This window comes from Sebastes fasciatus, chromosome 15 (genome assembly GCF_043250625.1).
Source record: "Sebastes fasciatus isolate fSebFas1 chromosome 15, fSebFas1.pri, whole genome shotgun sequence".
NCBI lineage: Eukaryota > Metazoa > Chordata > Actinopteri > Perciformes > Sebastidae > Sebastes > Sebastes fasciatus.
In genome coordinates this window covers 23,659,510-23,678,127 of record NC_133809.1, presented here as the reverse complement: position 1 = coordinate 23,678,127, position 18,618 = coordinate 23,659,510, and the positions used below count along the sequence as shown (strand labels likewise).

Sequence of the window (18,618 nt, the reverse complement as noted above, 5' to 3'; positions counted from 1 at the left end):
ATAAAGTCATAATATTATGAGAATAAAATTCGTAATATTATGAGAATAAAAGTCGTAATATTATGAGAATAAAGTCATAATATTAGTATATATATGTATAGTAGTATAGTAGTAGTAATTTTACGTGTTATTTTCTTTTTTCTCGTAAAGTTATAACTTTATTCTCATAATATTACGACTTTTATTCTCGTAAAGATGCGACGGCACAACTGCGCATGTGCAAAAGCGTGCTGACGTCACGTCACGTACGACGTAACAGAAACTTTCCCCCAACAGAGTTTTATAAGATGGCGACCGCCGAACCGGTGAGCACTTTCTCTCTAAAAGAACACATCTAAACGTTTTAGTGGGTCTTTATTCGCTTTATTTACAGGGCGAGTTCACATTTAAAGTTTATATATAACTTCATACATTAATCCTCGAAAGGAAAACGGTAGTTGTTACAGTTAAACGTGTTGTTTTTGAGTAGTTATAAGTTGGTCTTCTGGTGCCACGACCCTAACTACCGACGTGCCGTTCACCTTTTGGAGAACAGAACCACGCCAGCTTTCAGCACTAAACACGTTAGTTACTTAGTTTAACCCCTAAAAAACCACACCTGAGTAACAATTATTAACACGGGTGTGATTAGTATGAACTCGTAGTAAATTCGGCGTGTATTAGAAGCTGTTAAATATAAATATTAGTTAGTTTTGTGGCTAAAATGTCACGTCAGCTGTCAGAGTTGTTTGCTCCCTGCTGACCTCTGAGCTACTTTACTGGCTGTTAATTCAGCGACGGTAGATGATGGTTCGGAGTAGTTAAAGTGGCAGTTTTAAAAGTGTTTTTCCCACTAAATAAACATTATTTGGTGTTTAAATGCAAGACTATGGGTCCAGATGTGTGGTGTCGTGTTATATCGGATACTGTGTGTACCAAGCAAGTAAAGTAAGTTAAAGTTCATGTTTAAACTAGCTGCTATTATTGACGTTCATCAACAAACATGACACTTATAGTGGGGTAATGTTGGCAATAGTTTGCCAAGTGGTTTCACATGAGTGAAATGTGTCCCAGCATATGTTCATATCGGGTTTCACTAGTGAACGCTGACGTCACTGATATTTTTTTTACGTTAATTAAAAATGTATTTAGGCGATTATTAATCTTTTTGGTGTTAAAAACCACACTTTTGTTTTGTCAGATGGGCTCTTTATACATGTTGACTTGTATTTGAGTGTACCGCCATGACTGATGACGTGTTCACTTGTGTAATCATCAACTGGAAAGTTTGTTATTTAAGAGATTAGACGTCGTCATGCCACTGTTACAGTTATCTCACCTCTTTACCTGACTGCCTTTTATTAAGGAAACCAGCCCAAGTCCAACCCTGCCTGAAGAAGAAGATGGAGATGAACAGGCGACTGGACCGGAGATTGGACAGGAGGTTGTGAACCTAGAAGCCTTGACACCAGAGGCCTACATCAAACACCCCCTCCAGAACAGGTTAGGGCAACCTTTACTATCAAAAGAGACATTTTAGGCAAAAAACAACAAAAACATTTGCAGTGAGGTATGGGGCCACATTGAGGGGGGAAAAAAATCGAGATTTCGAGAATAAAGTTACAACTTAACGAGAAAAATACATTATATTACGAGAATAAAGTCATAACTTTACGAGAAAAAAAGACAATAACTCGTAAAATTACTACTACTATACTACTATACATATATATATATATATACTAATATCATGACTTTATTCTCATAATATGAGTTTATTCTCGAAATCTCAGATTCATTTGTTTTCCTCATTGTGGCCCTAATACTCCGTCGTACTATAGACATACAACAATGATAAATAAAAATGAAATTGATTTCCACTAATTTGTTTAAAAATCCACGGAGAGCCACTGGAGAGGGGCTAAAGAACCGCATGTGGCTCCGGAGCCGCAGGTTGCAGACCCCTGGGTTAGGGTTTGCAATTAAAAATGTATTCGAGAGATGGCGAGTTAAATTAAGACAAGCATTAGAACACACTTATTTTATTTTTCAAAATGATGTAGCTTGTATAATGTCCATAGATCACTCTCTGAAGCAGTAAAATCATATTCACTCTGTGACATGAAAGAATCAACTAGTTTCAGTGCTGCAGAACTTACTGTACTGTATACTACTATTGCGAGCAAGTGAAAACCAACTAAATATTTAATTTGTTTGTGTTTTTAGTCAGTCATTTATCCGTTTTTTCCACACTAACTGACGACCTAGAGATACCGCATGATACCAACGTTGTTTTACCATTTTCTCACAAGCCTTTTTAGAAGTGGGAATCCAACATCAGATATCCTCCACAGAGATAAACAAAACATTCATTTTGGACCCACCAAAAGTTTTTAAATGATTAATTCACAATCATAATATTTTTTTTCAGGAAAAAAAACACTTTTATTTGGCACCTTTCTAAAGGCTCTGTAGATGTATTATTTAAAAAAAAAAAAAATATTCGTCTACATAAAATGTTATCAATAAAACCTTCTAAAATATAGAAAGTTTTCGTTCACAGTTTTGTATACCTGTAAATGGAATATCTTTGGGGTTTTGTACTTGTGTTTTCACAAGTTTTTGGACTTTAATTTAAAATAAATTGATTTAATCAAAGAATTTATTGACAGATTAATTGGTAATACAAATAATAGTTTTAGCTGTAATAGTGCTGTAATAATTGCTTTGGTTTTCCTGTTGAATTGAGAGGGTTTTGTTCGACACAAGGTGCTTCAAAATGGAATTAAAACGAACATTTGCAATTTGCTTGGACTTTCACTTTTGAGGCCAAACAGGGAAATCATATATATTGGCCCTGTTCAGAAACACCAGTATTGGTACTGATCTCCCCCACTGGTTGAACTGGGCTGCTCCCAGATGTGAGTGTATGTAAAAACGCATGCATCATCAACTTCAAAGAAAAGTATGGTGACTTATGCGTCATATAATTGTTTTGATCTCTAAACACAGTTCAAGTACTGAATGACCCTTCCTCCACACAACTGAGTGGACGTCTCATGCAGAAGTGAAAGCGAGACATGAATTGACCATTCACCAGAAACAAAGAACGCTGTGTTCACTGTGAGGAAGCTGAGCGATTCACAAAATGGTCTGTGCACAGCGCACGATAAAAACATACTCTTTTAGCCAAATTTAAACCTGTTCGCTTTCCAGATTGATTTAGCAGACTATTACGTTTTGAAAATGTCTTTAATTCTGGGCTTGTTCTAGCAACTAATTTAATGATAAAAATATATTATATATAATCTAATGATTTATAATATTGTGCCTGTAGTTAGTGACTCAGTGGTTAGCAGTCTTACTTGTGGCACCGGTTCTATCTGTGTGTTTTCATGTTCTTCATGTGGGTTTTATCTCTCACTCCAAACAAATGCAGTCAGCTGGATGGGAGACTTTATTTCTCCACAGTAAGACTTTGATTGTCTGTGATGGTCTGGTGACCTGTCCAGTGTTTCAGTGCTTTCCTCTCAATCCGTACTCGGAGAGATTCCAACTCCCTTCTGTGCTGAATACAAATACCCAACAATTGAATATGTTATATATATTTAAATTCCACAGGGATATTTATGTCCAAACAGGTCAAATAGAAACGCCAAACTGAACAGAAAGCCAGTCAGCTAAAAGAAAAGTTGGACCGTAAACACTTTTAAAGGGTTTCGCAACTCAGCTGTGAGGTTTGAAATACATCAGTGGCATGCTAATGGCAAAATATTCCCACAAAACCATAAATTAGTACAGTATATCAATGTCATGTCAAACAACATTAGTCTATTAGCATTCATCAATTTTCTTGATCTGTTTATTTAGTTTGATAGGTTCATGGGGTGCATGAGGCTATCCCAGACAGGGTTATTATAGTAATCTAAAATTGAAACAAAAATGAAAATAAGCAGTAGAAATATTGTTAGTATACTGAAACTAAATAAAAATGATATCCTTTAAGACAAATCTGAACTAAACTGAAACAATATGGTTGAAAACTAATAAAAATGAATGTAAATTAATATCAGTTTTTATTTCCGTCAACTCTCGCGACATTGAACCACAGAAAGTGAATGGACTTGACATTCCAGGTGATGGAGCTGTGCCACAATAGCTTCACACCGGACACTAATGCAGCGCGAAGATTAAACGTGAAAGGAATGTAAACCATGTATTTTGCATGCATATGTAGTTACTAAGGCTGTCAAATCGATTCAAATATTTAATCGCGATTAATCACACATTTTTCGTATCTGTTCAAAATGTACCTTAAAGGGAGATTTGTCAAGTATTTAATACTCTTATCAACGCGAGAGTGGGCAAATATGCTGCTTTATGCAAACGTATGTATTTATTTATTATTGGAAATCAATTAACAACACAAAACAATGACAGATATTGTCCAGAATCCCTCACAGGTACTGCATTTAGCATAAAAATATATGCTCCAATCATGACATGGCAAACTGCAGCCCAACAGGCAACAACAGCTGTCAGTGTGTCAGTGTGCTGACTTGACTATGACTTGCCCCAAACGGCATGTGATTATCATAAAGTGGGCATGTCTGTAAAGGGGAGACTCGTAGGTACCCATAGAACCCTTTTTCATTCACATATCTCGAGGTCAGAGGTCAAGGGAGCCCTTTTGAAAAAGGCCATGCCAGTTTTTCCTTGCCAGAATTTAGCTTAAGTTTGGAGTTTTATTCAGCCTCCTTCACGACAAGCTAGTATGACATGGTTGGTACCAATGGATTCCTTAGGTTTTGTAGTTTCATATGAGCAGCCTCCGAAAGATTGCAAGTTGCATTATTGCGTTAAAGAAATTAGTGGTGTTAAAACAAATTTGCGTTAACACGTTATTATAGCGTTAACTTTGACAGCCCTTGTAGTTACATATTTCTGAGACTTTATACCCGGCCCTAAAAAAACAACTAAAACTACTGTAAAATTAAATATACAAAAACCTGTTGTATATTTTCTGAAAAACTAAACTAAAACCAGCAACACTCTGAACACTAACCTAAAACTAAAATGAAATGAAAATTTAAAACTAAAATAAAATAAAAACATTGAAGATTCTAAACTATTATAACCTTGTTCCCAGCATGCATTAGGGGACAAATTAAACACCCTATAGAGATCAATCTAAGGGACTACACAATATGCTGCTTCAGATTATGACCTATAATTAAACATTCAAATATTTTACCAGACAAGTTAACATGGAATACACAAATGTGCCGTAAACTGAACGACGTTCTGTTATGGATATGCAATGCCACTCAAGGGAATTACATTTCAATCAGTTGATTTATTCTGTTTTCTGGCATTTATTTGGACAGTGCTCATTTAAAAACACCACCCAAACCCACTGACAGACTAGATGCTTTAATGGCTTTATAATAGTGTCAACAGTCACTGTTTTCTTTATTATTCCCCAACCCAAAAAGAGCTTAAAGCAGTTGCTGAGCCATAAGAGAATTCAGCTTTGAACCAGTATGACAAAGCATTCACAATTAATTGGTCCAAGACAGTGACGGCATGATTTACTGAACAGTTTACCTCGGCAGCATCCAGGTGCATCCGTACGTCGCTCATTTGCTCCAAAGCTCAATGGCTTTTGGTTACTTTTGTTTACCTCATGTTTAATTAGGGGCTTTGTTACATTTATGCAAATTTCCTTTTTCTGTTTTCGCCCAACAGATGGTCCCTGTGGTTCTTCAAGAACGACAAGAGCAAAACATGGCAGGCCAACCTGCGACTCATCTCTAAATTTGACACGGTTGAAGATTTCTGGGCGTAAGGAGCAATAAATCTCTAACAAGTCTTTTTTGTTTTCCTGTACTCCTGTAGAGTGACTGAAGCAGTAAAGTGTCATGACTGTATACTGTGTGTTTTGAATTACTGTGATGAGATGAGCATGTTTTGTTCTCTTCATTTCAGTCTCTACAACCATATCCAGTTGTCAAGCAACCTCATGTCAGGCTGTGATTACTCCCTTTTTAAGGTACGTTTTATTTATTTACCATTTATGTAAATGCACAGTGTGAGTAGTTCAAGTGCAAGTATTAGTTCAAATCAGTCTTTTTGTTATATTTTTGCATGCCAATATTCTCTCTGGTGTTGAGATCGGTCCACAATTATTTTTGTGTTCAACAGTATGTACAAGGACAAAAGTGTTTTCTCTTTCTGATAGACTCATTGAAACTAAAAGAACTATGTAAAAGGCTATAAAACATCTTTCTTTCAAAGTGGAAGACCACATTTACATCATGAGATATTGTATTTGTTAAACTAAGCAAAGGACATATGGCAGCTGATATCATTCACACTTGAAGTACAAGAGAGAATAAGTCATCTTTTTTGCCGGTTATTTGAAAAACATTTAATTTCAAACCGATATCCTTGTGAGAATAATTGATTTTAAAATGGGATAAAAACTTTTTATCATCAGTTTACCAATTAAGCCAAATTGCGAGATCGTAGCGACAACAGAATCAAATAAATCTCCCGCAAACAGAACAATACCTGATTGAAATGTCAGCAAAGAGTTTCAGTAGAAAAACAACAGCATCATTGCTGGAGGGCAGACAGGAGCTTCTGTGACTAAATTTGTTATGTGTGGAAGTTTAGTTAGTTAAATGGCAGGAGGCGGCAGCCACTAAATTATACTGTGTGAGAAAGGTGATAACTAGAGTTGCAGAGGGTCGGAAAATTTACGGTAAATTTCCAAGGGAAGTTAAGCTCGGGAATTTTGAAGATGTTGCACAATTTTCAATATAAAAAAACAATACTCGGTCTTATGACATGTTTTGGTTAAAAGAATGCCCATTTAATTGAATTGTAACAATGCATTGCATTCTCTTCAATCAACTTCCAATATCCCATCAAATAGGAATCAACCCTCCGCATGCACAGTGCGTTCTCCCATCACATGTGCAGCCCACACTACTGCACTGTCTGAGCCAAAGGACTACATGCTTTTTAGGAAAGGTTGTGTGAGGTACTTATCCATAGTCAGTGTATTACCTAAAGTAGATGACGGTCGGTATGCCCCCTGTTTGGAGAAGCAGACAGGAGTACCAGCATGCAAGCAAAGAAATGTACTGCTGTGGACGGGGACATCAGCAAAACATATTTTAATCACCTAAAACAAAGGTTCACCTAAAAAATAATTAAGTGTACGCTATATTTAGAATATTTTCGCCGGTTTACCTTGCTGTCAGACAGCTATACAGTCTGCTTATGACGGGAAACTGAAGCCGTCGTCTATGCCTCATACAACCCCTCTCCAAATGACCCAAACTATTCCTTTAACCAGCATACAGTAGAGTAAAGACTATTACACAGTTTATAACTAAGCCAGCCGTTAGCATGATGTGGGATGTAGCTTGATTGAGCATGCTAATTGAGGAGTTTTAATTTATCAATTTCCATTCATTCTTTATTGTAAAACATTTATTTAATAAATTAGCTGTTCTCTTTATTTATTAATTAATGGATTTATTTGACAAATTAATGGATAATGTCTGTCTGCTTATGATATGTAAAAGGTTTGTTTCTATCTACATATGACATGGTAAATACAGCCTGAGCAAATAACCCCTTATATTTCCATTTTATACCTGTTTTTTTTCCCATGGAAAGTTTCCATCTTAAATATTCCCAGAATTTTGCAACCCTAGTGATGAAAATAAATGGAAAAGCAGTATATCAAGTACGACTGCAGTCTATAATCAGTGTGCTTTTATTGAAATGAGTAGTGGGATCACCTGTGGCGAAGACTAATTAGTGAGCTTGTATTCACGGCAGGGGAGTCAGTTTATCAGCACCTGTACAATTTAAGTTTTACACTTTAACTCTTAGAAAATATAGCTTTTTACAAAACACTGAGAATGTTGAAGCAGAGCTTTGTGTAAAAGACGAACAGAAATGTAACTCGCGACAAAGACGTTAACCAAATATTTAACCATCACTGGACGGACACATGTTGAGTTCTTGCTACCTTTTTAGGATACATCCACACTAATCTCCATCCAGACGAGCGTTTTAGGGCCATTTCAGAGTTGATCTCCGTCCGTACTACCACGCCTGAAAACGCATATCACATGACCATACACGCATACTGGGGCATACGCGTGCCGGTGTAAACAGAAAAGCAGCGCTGGACACGGGAATGGATGCAAAGCGCCCATATAATAGCTTGCCTCCTGCTCATGTAGGCAGTAGTAGCATTAGAAAATGCAGAATTTAATTGCACAACAGCAGCTAGCATATAGACAACAAGGTCAGCAACGCTTGAACCTCGTTATCCATGTTGAAATTAACCGCTGGTGGTCGAGGCTGATTTTGTTTGTTTTCTTCCAGAAAAAGTTCATGTGATGGGGCGTGGCGAATAAGACCCCAATCAAGAAGCGAATGTGGGCATCTGCGTCATCGTTTTCAAAGTTCTCCGTTTCTGTCCGTCCGGAGTAAAACGCAACCCCGGAGTTTTAAAACTAAAACAAGATCAACCACATTTTCATAAGTAGTCTGGACGCTAGGCATAAATGTAGCAAAAGTTATGCATTTTAAAACGTATTAGTGTGGATGTAGTCTGAGTGTTCCAGCTTTAATCAGATTTAAATAATTTCTGCTGGGATTATTGAAGAGTTGAAAAAGATATATTTCTTGCAGGCAGTGTTGAACTCACTGAAACCTCACCATTAAGGGCTGTTTTGAAGGTTCGGTGCGGTGGTTTGGGATGTGTATTGACTATGTGAACCATTGCTGCAGGATGGCATTGAACCCATGTGGGAGGACGAGAGGAACAAGCGTGGCGGGCGCTGGCTGCTCACGCTCAACAAGCAGCAGAGGAGATTAGACCTGGACCGCTTCTGGCTGGAAACCGTAGGTTTGCTTTGTATCCTGTTCAGTGTTGGTACTCAAATGAGTGATACTATTGCTCATTTCTTGAGCCTCTGTATACCACTCTATCATTACATTTGTTACATTGCTGATTTCATCTTCTCATACCTACAATGAGCTACAGATCGGATTATGTTAGTTTCCTTTTACACAACCAAGTCTTCTGTGGTATCTAAATATATACTATTTCAGTACCTTGACTGTATGCTGAGCTGATAAGGGGTCACAACACAGTCAAATGAGGGCAACTGAAAATTGGCTTACCTGCTGCTAAGTCTGCAGTCCGCACAGTGTTGTGGCGAGCTCTCTCACTGCGCTAAAGGTCACTGACAAGTGATACACAAATCTTGCAAGCTATACTTGCCTGTTAGCAGACAGCACTTGCTTTACTGTCAAAATATTGCAACCACTGGTCTTCCTGGGTTGAAAGGGGGTCACTTTCTTTTTTTATTGACATTCTCACTAATTGTTTGTCCGTATGATAAACTGGAAACAAAAAAATTTTTTAATGACATGGACAGTTTCAAATGAACAGTTTGTTGCGCTGTGAGTTGTCGTGGAGGGTGCTGCTTTACCCTGCTGGTTCGGGACCTGCCTGAACTTCGCAGATCTGCACATAAAATGTGTTGCAGGAAGAATGTTAAAAAATTCTAACTCATCAGAAGGTCTTCTTATGCCTCATTTCCACCGCATGATTTGGCTCGCCTCAACTCAACTCGCTTTGGGTACTAGGTCCTTTTCTCTATTTCGTTCTCCTCCATGTAGGCAGGAATCTCAGCTGAATGTGAATAAAACAATTGCAGTCGCTATTGATGGTAGCTTGGCTTTTGAAAAATGGTGGGTTTGTGCAGGATGTGACGATTCTCTCTGACCAATCAGTGGTCTGCAGTGTTTTAACTCAACACCTTCTGGTATTGGCTCAGCTTGCTTGTAACCTTGTCCAAGGTGTTACCAAAAAAGTACCAGGTACTATTCGCAACTTTTGCTAATGGAAAGCCAAAAAAGAGCAAGTTTAGTAGAGCCGTGCCATACCTGTGCGGCATTAGTGACCTATAACCGAGTAAAAAACATCAGGAGGCTGGAGTGCTGCTGAGCAGCATAGCACTCAGTGCTACCACTGGTATCATAGTAATACTACTGATTAAAACAGTAATCTCATTTATACTTCCTCTGGCCACCAGCGGCAGCACTGAGCACTCCACTAGCTGAGCAAATCTCCAGCCGTTAAGCAAGAGAAGAGCTCTGCACCATCTTTCATTTTACATGGTTTGTATTGACTGACAGAAAATACCTTTTTCTATCAGAATAGTTATGATTTTGTTACTTTACAGCCCTCTTGACGCAGCTTATAGTTTGCCAAGACGTTTTCCTTCCATTCAGTGAGTTTGTGTTTCCGACATTCTTCACGTAACAAATTTTATGAGCGGATCTGTAACTGAAATTTCAAAGCTCTGGCAGATATCCGTGCAATCAGTCCTGGATATGGGCTGGTGATGCCAGTAATCCAAATCCTTGTACTTCGTTCCGTCAGGCAGAGGCTTTCCTTTTCTTGTCTAGCCTCGGCTGGTCTGTATCAGTCTAGCTGATTAGTTTGGTTTAATAGTATCTATGGTGCGTTGAAATGACGCTTTGGTCATCATCAGAATGCTAAAAAAAGTTCTGTTGGCAATGCCATACCATGAGGGTTATATGAGTTAGTATTATTGGTCCTAACTATATTTATATAGAAATTTACAATGGCAAAATAAAAGATATTCAAATACTAATTCAATATTATTGCTGAAATTTGTTAATAGAAAAAGTACTAATGTCACTTAAAAGTGCCACTAATATAATATGCAGTGGTGGATGAAGTACCTGGAAGCCACACTTGAGTAAAGTACAGATATCTAATGAGAAAATGAGTTTAGTAGAAGTTAAAGACACCTATTAGAATATTACTTGAGTAAAAGTCTTTGATATTTACTGTACTTAAGTATCAAAAGTAATTGAATGATATTAAATGTACTTAAATATTAAAAATAAAAGTACAAATAAATGCTGTTAATAAAAAAGCAAGCAAGTCATAATTTTGAGATTTATGAAGTTTATAGGGCAGTTACACACGCATGAAATTAATATTCGCCTCCCGTTCACTTCCATTCTACGCAAGCAAAAATTCGAAAAAAATATTTGCTTCCGGTTGTGGAGCACATTTGCATCTTTGCATTCAAAATGCAGTTTACTTTGGTGAACTTTCAGTTCAAAAAATCACCTCGGCAGGCGATGGTCACTTGCATTCACGCATGTGTGACCGTGCCCTTTTTATTCCTCTTAAGATGTACACCACGTTAAAAATGGAGGCTACATTACACTCGAAGAAAAACAACAAACAACTTAAAGGATTTAAAGAGCAAAATCCAGTTTTTCGTAGTTGCAAGTACCATTCAGCATGTAGCATAATCTGCAGCCTGCCTGGACTCCAGCAGAAATCAAAATTTAACTACGGCTTTGAGAGCACTTTGTTTGCACTTGAATGATGTAACTTGCAAGCTAGCACCACTGATTCGCCAAATTTAATAGTAACGAAGATGCTTAAGGGAAATTTATCGGATTAAAAGTATTCATTTTATTTAGGAAATGTAGTGGAGTAAAAGTGAAAGTTGACAGAAATATATAAAAAGTAAAATGCGGTCCAAAAAAAGTACAGATACTCCCAAAAAAGTGCTATAACGAGGCTTTTATTCCTCTCCGTCCTCTCACCAGCTCCTGTGCTTAGTCGGAGAGGCCTTTGACGACTACAGCGATCAGGTCTGCGGAGCCGTGGTCAACATCCGCACGAAAGGAGATAAAATAGCCGTCTGGACATCAGACTTCGACAGCCGGGACGCTGTAACACACATAGGGTGAGGCGTGTAAAAAGTGTTTACATTCATAAATACAGATGTCATTCCCTGCATCCTCTCATGGTGTCTTTTCCCCCGTCAACAGGAAAGTTTACAAGGAGCGCTTGGGGCTTCCCTTGAAGATGACTATCGGCTACCAGTCTCACTCAGACACAGCCACCAAAAGCGGTTCAACCACCAAGAACAAATTTGTCGTTTGAGAATTGCCCCAATGTGCCTCTTTCATTTTCTTGTCTTATTTGTTGTTGGTTCATAATGTTTACTTTGCTGCAAAGACTCTGCGGAATGCAATCTGGGAGAAAAGAAAAAACACAATCCAAGACTACGTGCCAAATGTTTCCATAACCTGCCGAGGACTTGAACCACATGGAAAACAGATGAACAGGAATCTTCAAAAAACACTAACAATGAAAGGTATTAATACTAGTGGATGAGATTTAGGCCCAATCCCAGTACACCCCTCACCCCTACCACTTAGCCCTATCCCTCTGTTTTGCGTGTTCACATGTAGGGGTTAGGGCGTCCCGACTCTTGTTGCGATAGAGGGCTAAGGCGAAGTGGTAGGGCTATATGTCCCTCCAAACAGATTTTTCAGAGGCTCACTCCAAAGCGAGTGTTACGAGAAGTCTTCCAGAAGGACTCGCGACTCATCGGCAAGACACCAGCTAACGTTGTACAATCACATAAAAAAAACACAATTTAAGTATTTACTTCGTTAATGAAGGTTTTAAATATATTATGATAACCTCATATTATCTTAGTGTCATGTCATTTTGATGTATTGTAGAACTTTACGTTATGACGAGAATGACAACAAATATTGCTTAAAAATGGCTAATATGTCACTAGCTAGCTAGCTAGCTAACGTTACAACGTTGTTTTAAAGTGGCAATCTCGAAGATTTTCATTTAAATAAATGTCCATTAAGTCATTATCTATCGCCAAACAAGGTAAAGCAATGGTGATAGAGCCTATGGCCCACTGATAAAAGTTTTGCAATTCGGGCAATCGATTAAAATATTTAACCAAGAGACCCCTTTGAAAATGGCCATGGCAGTTTTTACTCGCCAAAATTTAACATAACTTTGGAGTGTTATTTTAGCCTCCTTTGCGACAAGCTAGTATGACATGGTTAGTACCAATGGATTCCTTTTTTTCTTGTTTCATATGATGCCGGTATCTTCACTCTAGCATTAAAATTGAGCCTGCATGCTGCAACCTAAAAATCGCAGGTTGCATTAATGCGTTAAAGAAATTAGTGGCGTTTAAACAAATTTGCATTAACGCGTCATTATTGCATTAACTTTGACAGCCCTAATAATAGACCTTTTCTTTTTGACAAGCATGACAATGTCGCTAGCTAGCTAGCTAACTTTACAACATTGTTTTAAAGTGGCAATCTGGAAGATTTCTATAAATGTCTGTTAAGTCACAATCGCCAAACGAGGTAACACAATTGTGATTTAGCCTGTAGCCCACTCATAAAAGTGTTGCAATATTTATATATTTGCAGAATTATGAACTGGGTGACTTTCTGGGAAAAAATGCTGTTGTATACACAAAGAACGCATGTTGCCAAGAAGTGAAAGTCAATTGTTCGTTCCATTGCAACATCAGCGCCCAGCAGCAAAGCTACACTTCAGCCATTTTGGACTGAAAGCGCTTACCGGACACCGGTACACCATAATCCTGCCTAATAAGTGCCATAGAGTAGTAAAACTAAACTATTTCTATTCTGTTGTCATATTCTACCGAAACGGACTGTGTTGAACAATAAAATATCATTATAAGCGTTTTCAGTCCAAAATGGCGGCAGCAGCTGTTGTTCTCTTTGCTTCTATACTCTTTGGTATACATGCAAAAAATGGAACTATGCACACAATTCTGAAAATTTGGAGCTCATGTTTATAGAAATATAATTTTTCTATTGTATTTCTATGCTCATGCCTCAACAAAAAATACGCTCAAATAGAAATTCTAAAACAACCAGATTGAAATCTTACAGATTGTCACTTTAAGGCTGATTTGTGCATGACAGTCCCGCATTCAACATATTTCCATGTTGCATTTCCCTCCCTCGTTGATGGCATGTGACACTCAAAATTCCAGCTAAGTTGCTGCATTTGTTACCAGTCCTCTGGCAGGGTAGGAGCACGGGTTGCTAGCCTACAGAGCACCGCTATTCTGTCACGAAGCGGCCTGATAATGAACCAGTATTCTTTTGATTTGATGACTTGTTTGATGGATCGATAGCGTAACTTTATAAGTTGTAAACGAATCGAGAGCGTCCACGCTTTTCTATCTCCATCAGCAAAAGTCATTGAAACGACCACAGCTGAAGACGGTATCATAACATTAGATCCCGGCAACAAACTCGTCGCACCCGTTTACGTAAACGCCATCGGCGACTACCGATGACGTATCAGGGTCTCGAAGGGTTGTCCCATTTCCCAGGGGAAGATTTCAACCACGACCCCATATAACTGTTCCGAGGGGCAAGTCAAAAAAAGCGAGGGGCATTCGAAAACGAGGCGTTGGGGTAAAAATAAGAAATGGGATTGGGCCTAGGAGTGCTTTATACTCTACTAAAGAAATATGTGTTGATTTTTTTTTCTCTTTAATGTCAGGGAATCCTGAAATGCAAAAAATATATAGTAATGTATATTTCTCTCCCATTTACTACAGCAGCATTGGTTTGCTGTAATCCTTAATGACATTAAACCCTTTTAATTTATTATTAATTTGCCTGCATATGATTAGATTGTTAGAGCCTTTGTTTTATGCTTTTTTTTTTTGGCCTTGAACTTGCCACGTAATCAACCTTTTAAAAGTATTTCATGACTCATATTCATTTGAGTGTTTAATATAATTAAAACTTTGGTTTTGCAATTATTAGTTGTTAGTACTTTTTTTTGCAGCCTGTATTGGTACATTCCTTGTTATAAATGATTTGCTTTTTTGACTTGCAGTGGTGCTGTATTGTAGGATATTGACAGTAGACCATCCCACTGTATGAATAAGATTACTAAAGGAGACGGGGAAAGTCCCTTCCTCGGCTTCCAAGTAGCTTAAGATTCACAGTTCGCCTTAGTGGAAGTGCCAAATTCAAACCTACCCCACCTCCACCCCCATCATCCCAAGATCCCTTAAAATGTCAGTGTAAAAAGAACTTTGAAAGAAAAGGTTACTTTGGGCAACATGGCTTCCCCAGCTCAGTTTATTGCCACCTTTAAAAATGTCACTTCAACATGACAAATGTCATCACGTTCTCAAAGATGGGCATTCTTTATGCCAGCAGGCGAAGCATCCACAACTAGATCCTCCTTGATCTGATGAAGCGTTAAGTGACTGCCGAAGCTTCATTAGGTCCTTGTTGAAGTTATGGCATGCTTGTGGTAGTAACCTTTAAAGGCCAGCTGATCTATCATGTAAGATCCTTTGTGAGCACGCACTCAAATGATAAACACCGAAGTGAGTAAAATGTATGTTTATAGCACCTTTCTAGAGAAGTCTAAACAAAGTACCTCACAATAAAGCAACTGACAAAAAATCAAAATCAATATAAGGGTGCACAGAAAATTAGTCCAAATATTAATAATGCAACACCTCAAATAATGATTGTAGTTAACACCAGTATAACCAAATAATGTGGTGAGCATCCCACATCCACTGTGCAATATAGAGCATTGAGATTGGGTGGTGGGAAATGTCCAAAAGTGTCCTCTATGTTAATTAAAAAGACCATACCATTTCAGTTTCAATTCAATAAATGCCATTTTTAAGATGTTTTGATGTCTGATCTGGTCTCTCAATAATCACCATGTTCCTTGAAGTGTAAATATTAAAAACTATGAGACATATCTAATAACTCATCTGCTTCGCTATACGTCTCGTCCTTTGTGATTAGTATTATATATACTGTACACCCAGTTGCCAGTTGGTTAGGTTCACCTTGCTAAAACTAATGCAGTCCTCCAATGACTCAATGAAGCCTTCATTCATAGAGGTTATGATGTTCATATTTAGTTGAAACTGCTCTAGAGAGGTGTTGATTCAACTTTATTGTCATTTTGGAGGCTGTACATGTAGTTTGTGGTGATGTTGAATTGTGTCGTACTGAGAGATGCTAACATAAATGGAGTGGACTAAATATTCTATCACCTATAGAAGCAGTGTAAGTATTCAGTAATTTGCATCATCAACATAGAAAAAATTACAACTATACAGTGTTTTATTTGTAAAGTCATGGCATGTGGCATATTTTCTTTGCAACAGTTATAAACTAGAATTACAGCCTTGTGGTTGTTTGCCTCTGCCAACCAGTCAAGTTGCAGTTTGCATTCATGTCTGTCGAAAATGTCATCACTTCATCATTTGATCTTATTAGACATTTGTGTGAAATTGTCATAATTTGCATAAGAATTTTTGAGTTAAGGCCAAAAACATATTTTGTGAGGTCACAGTGACCTTGACCTTTGACCACCAGGGCGACCAGTACCCCCCCAGAAGGTGGTGCCCTAGGCGACCGCCTATATGGCCTATGCCTTAAAGCAGCAGTAGGCAACAAGTTTTTGGCATCATTGGGCAAAAAATCCATGCATTTTGGACCATTATTATTACTAGTTAAATGATTATTTTATTATTTACACATATCACAGCCTTTGTCTGAACATTTAGACCATCAGAAGACTGAACCTGAAAACAAAATGCCTTTGGCCACGGCCGTCGTTGGTGCGGAGGCATAAAAAATAAATTCAGGTTTGCCCACATATGCATTTATTGAAAACTGTCCACCAACACAGTTGAATATATTTCTTTTATCTGTCAGTTGTGAATAGTAATAAAACCAAATGCCCCCGTTCTGTGCAGACAGGTAAACACAAGGCCACTGACACGGCCACTTTATTAAATGGGGTTACAGACTAACCTTGGCAGCAATGAATACAATCAATGTGGTGAATTGAATTGAGCACAGTTTCTCCGTCTCCAGTCGGCCCAAGTCGCCGCAAGCGGGACCTCCTTGTTTTCCAATCAGAGGCACTTATCGAAATCCCAAACCCTCCGATGTGAGATAACCGGCCGAATCAATCTGACAGAAGAACATAATCCAGCAGGGGAAATATGAAATGAATCAGCTAAAATCAGAATAGACTTCCAAAAGAAAAAAGTATAGCGAAAGCAATCTGATTTAGAGCTATAACTCTGTCCCCCGAATCCAGCCGAAAAAGCACAAAAAGCCTAAACTAAAAATATACCGTGGAATATTTTTTTCCCGCTGACTTGTTTTAGGGCTGCACTGGGGCATTTTCTGTTGATGCCGTGGCTCCAGGCAGGTTTTTAATAGGTAATCATTTCACTGCTGTCCATCACTTTACACTGGAGGGAGCTGCAACCCCATTTAACTTTAAACTGGTGCGTCTAAGGCCAGTAGGCAGTGCGGGGATGGATTTTGTTGTTTACAGCCACGAGTCTACATCCTGCTGGCTTTCAACTTAAAAGGGCGGTGATGTAGGGGCTTGTTGTGTGGATTACACCGTGGTCTTGTCCATCTGTCAGTCTGCTGGGGCTTTGAAGGTGGCAGCTCACAATTCAGAGGGAAAGAAATGAACTTAGGCAGCGGCTGAAACATGTAGTGTACGAAAGTGAAGAGGGAATTTCAGACAATCAACATAAAACATCAAAAAGGAACTGTTTGGTGTTTTAACATGACTGGCAATGTATTGCGTGAATAGAAATGTCTAGAAACAGTGAGATTACGCATTTGACAGCGAAGAAGCGTGTACTACATATGGCGTACGTTTGCCAGCAGCTATAATTAGGACATTACATACCCTTACAACTAAAGGATCTAAGCCACCGCCATTTGTCAAGCTCAGTGCTTTATCAGCTTACCGTTCTGTATATGGCAGATCAATTTCCCCAGGGGTCCGTTTGGGCGCTCGTTTCTCTCCCCGTAGTATCCGGATCAATGGCGGGATTTGTTAACCCAGATCAAATGAATGAAGAGGGTAATCATAGAGGCAGTTATCCTATACTTTGTGGGCTTGTGATCGAGGACGCTCGGATTACATTTAAAGCCCAGACGGATATACTTAACATATATAGAACGCCCCATGAGACTCAGTCACTGCATAAACACATTGTACACATGGTGGGGTTTTTAGTATTGATCCAAACTCACTGTACACATGTCTGAGTCAGTGTATGTACTGTATATAAAGCCCAACTCCTGACAGAAACACCATATTATCCCCCGTTTCAGCTTCACGTTGCTGGCTCCCAGTGCAGCGTGGCATTGATTTTATCATTTTATTGAGAGGTACATCTTGGAACACCTAGTTATTTCTCTTAACTTTCAACTCTCTATGAGGGAGCTCTCTGGTCCCTTGGGCAGCTTTCCAACTTTGTGTCCTGCTTTAATGCACACTCTTGAAAGAAGTATGGAAATCTGAAAGCCTGAAATTGCAGTACCTGGCAAAGGAAATGTTTGACATTTTGGGAAATGTGCTTATTTGCTTTCTTGCCAAGAGTTAGATGAAAAGATCAATACCACTCTGTCCATTAGATATAAGGCTAAAGCCAGGAGACATTAGCTTATTAGCACAAAGACGGGAAACAAAACGAGCCTGGCTCTGTCTAAGCTTAAAAAATATATGCCTACCTACCAGCACCTCTAAAGCTCACCGATTAACATATTGTATCTTATTTGTTTACTTCATGCTAAAAGCAAAAGTGTAAAAATGACATGTTGTGGTAGATAACGTTATTTGCTCCCGTCGCCGCCACTCTCTGGCTCTTGCTT

The 18,618-nt window shown here is 38.5% G+C and overlaps 1 protein-coding gene across 2 annotated transcripts; it reads left to right on the top strand.

The window, feature by feature from the left end:
- The first annotated feature begins 225 nt into the window (after positions 1 to 225).
- Positions 226 to 14,705, top strand: eif4eb (eukaryotic translation initiation factor 4eb). Of its 2 annotated transcripts, none has more exons than XM_074660127.1 (7): positions 226 to 305; positions 1,346 to 1,482; positions 5,728 to 5,823; positions 5,968 to 6,031; positions 8,800 to 8,913; positions 11,677 to 11,816; positions 11,902 to 14,705. In XM_074660127.1, exons 1-7 carry the CDS (start codon positions 288 to 290, stop codon positions 12,014 to 12,016), a joined length of 684 nt encoding a protein of 227 aa, XP_074516228.1. In that variant the 5' UTR covers positions 226 to 287; the 3' UTR covers positions 12,017 to 14,705. The 2 variants fall into 2 exon arrangements, with proteins under 2 accessions (XP_074516228.1, XP_074516227.1); XM_074660126.1 differs by lacking the exon at positions 226 to 305 and adding an exon at positions 844 to 927.
- The last annotated feature ends 3,913 nt before the right edge of the window (positions 14,706 to 18,618 follow it).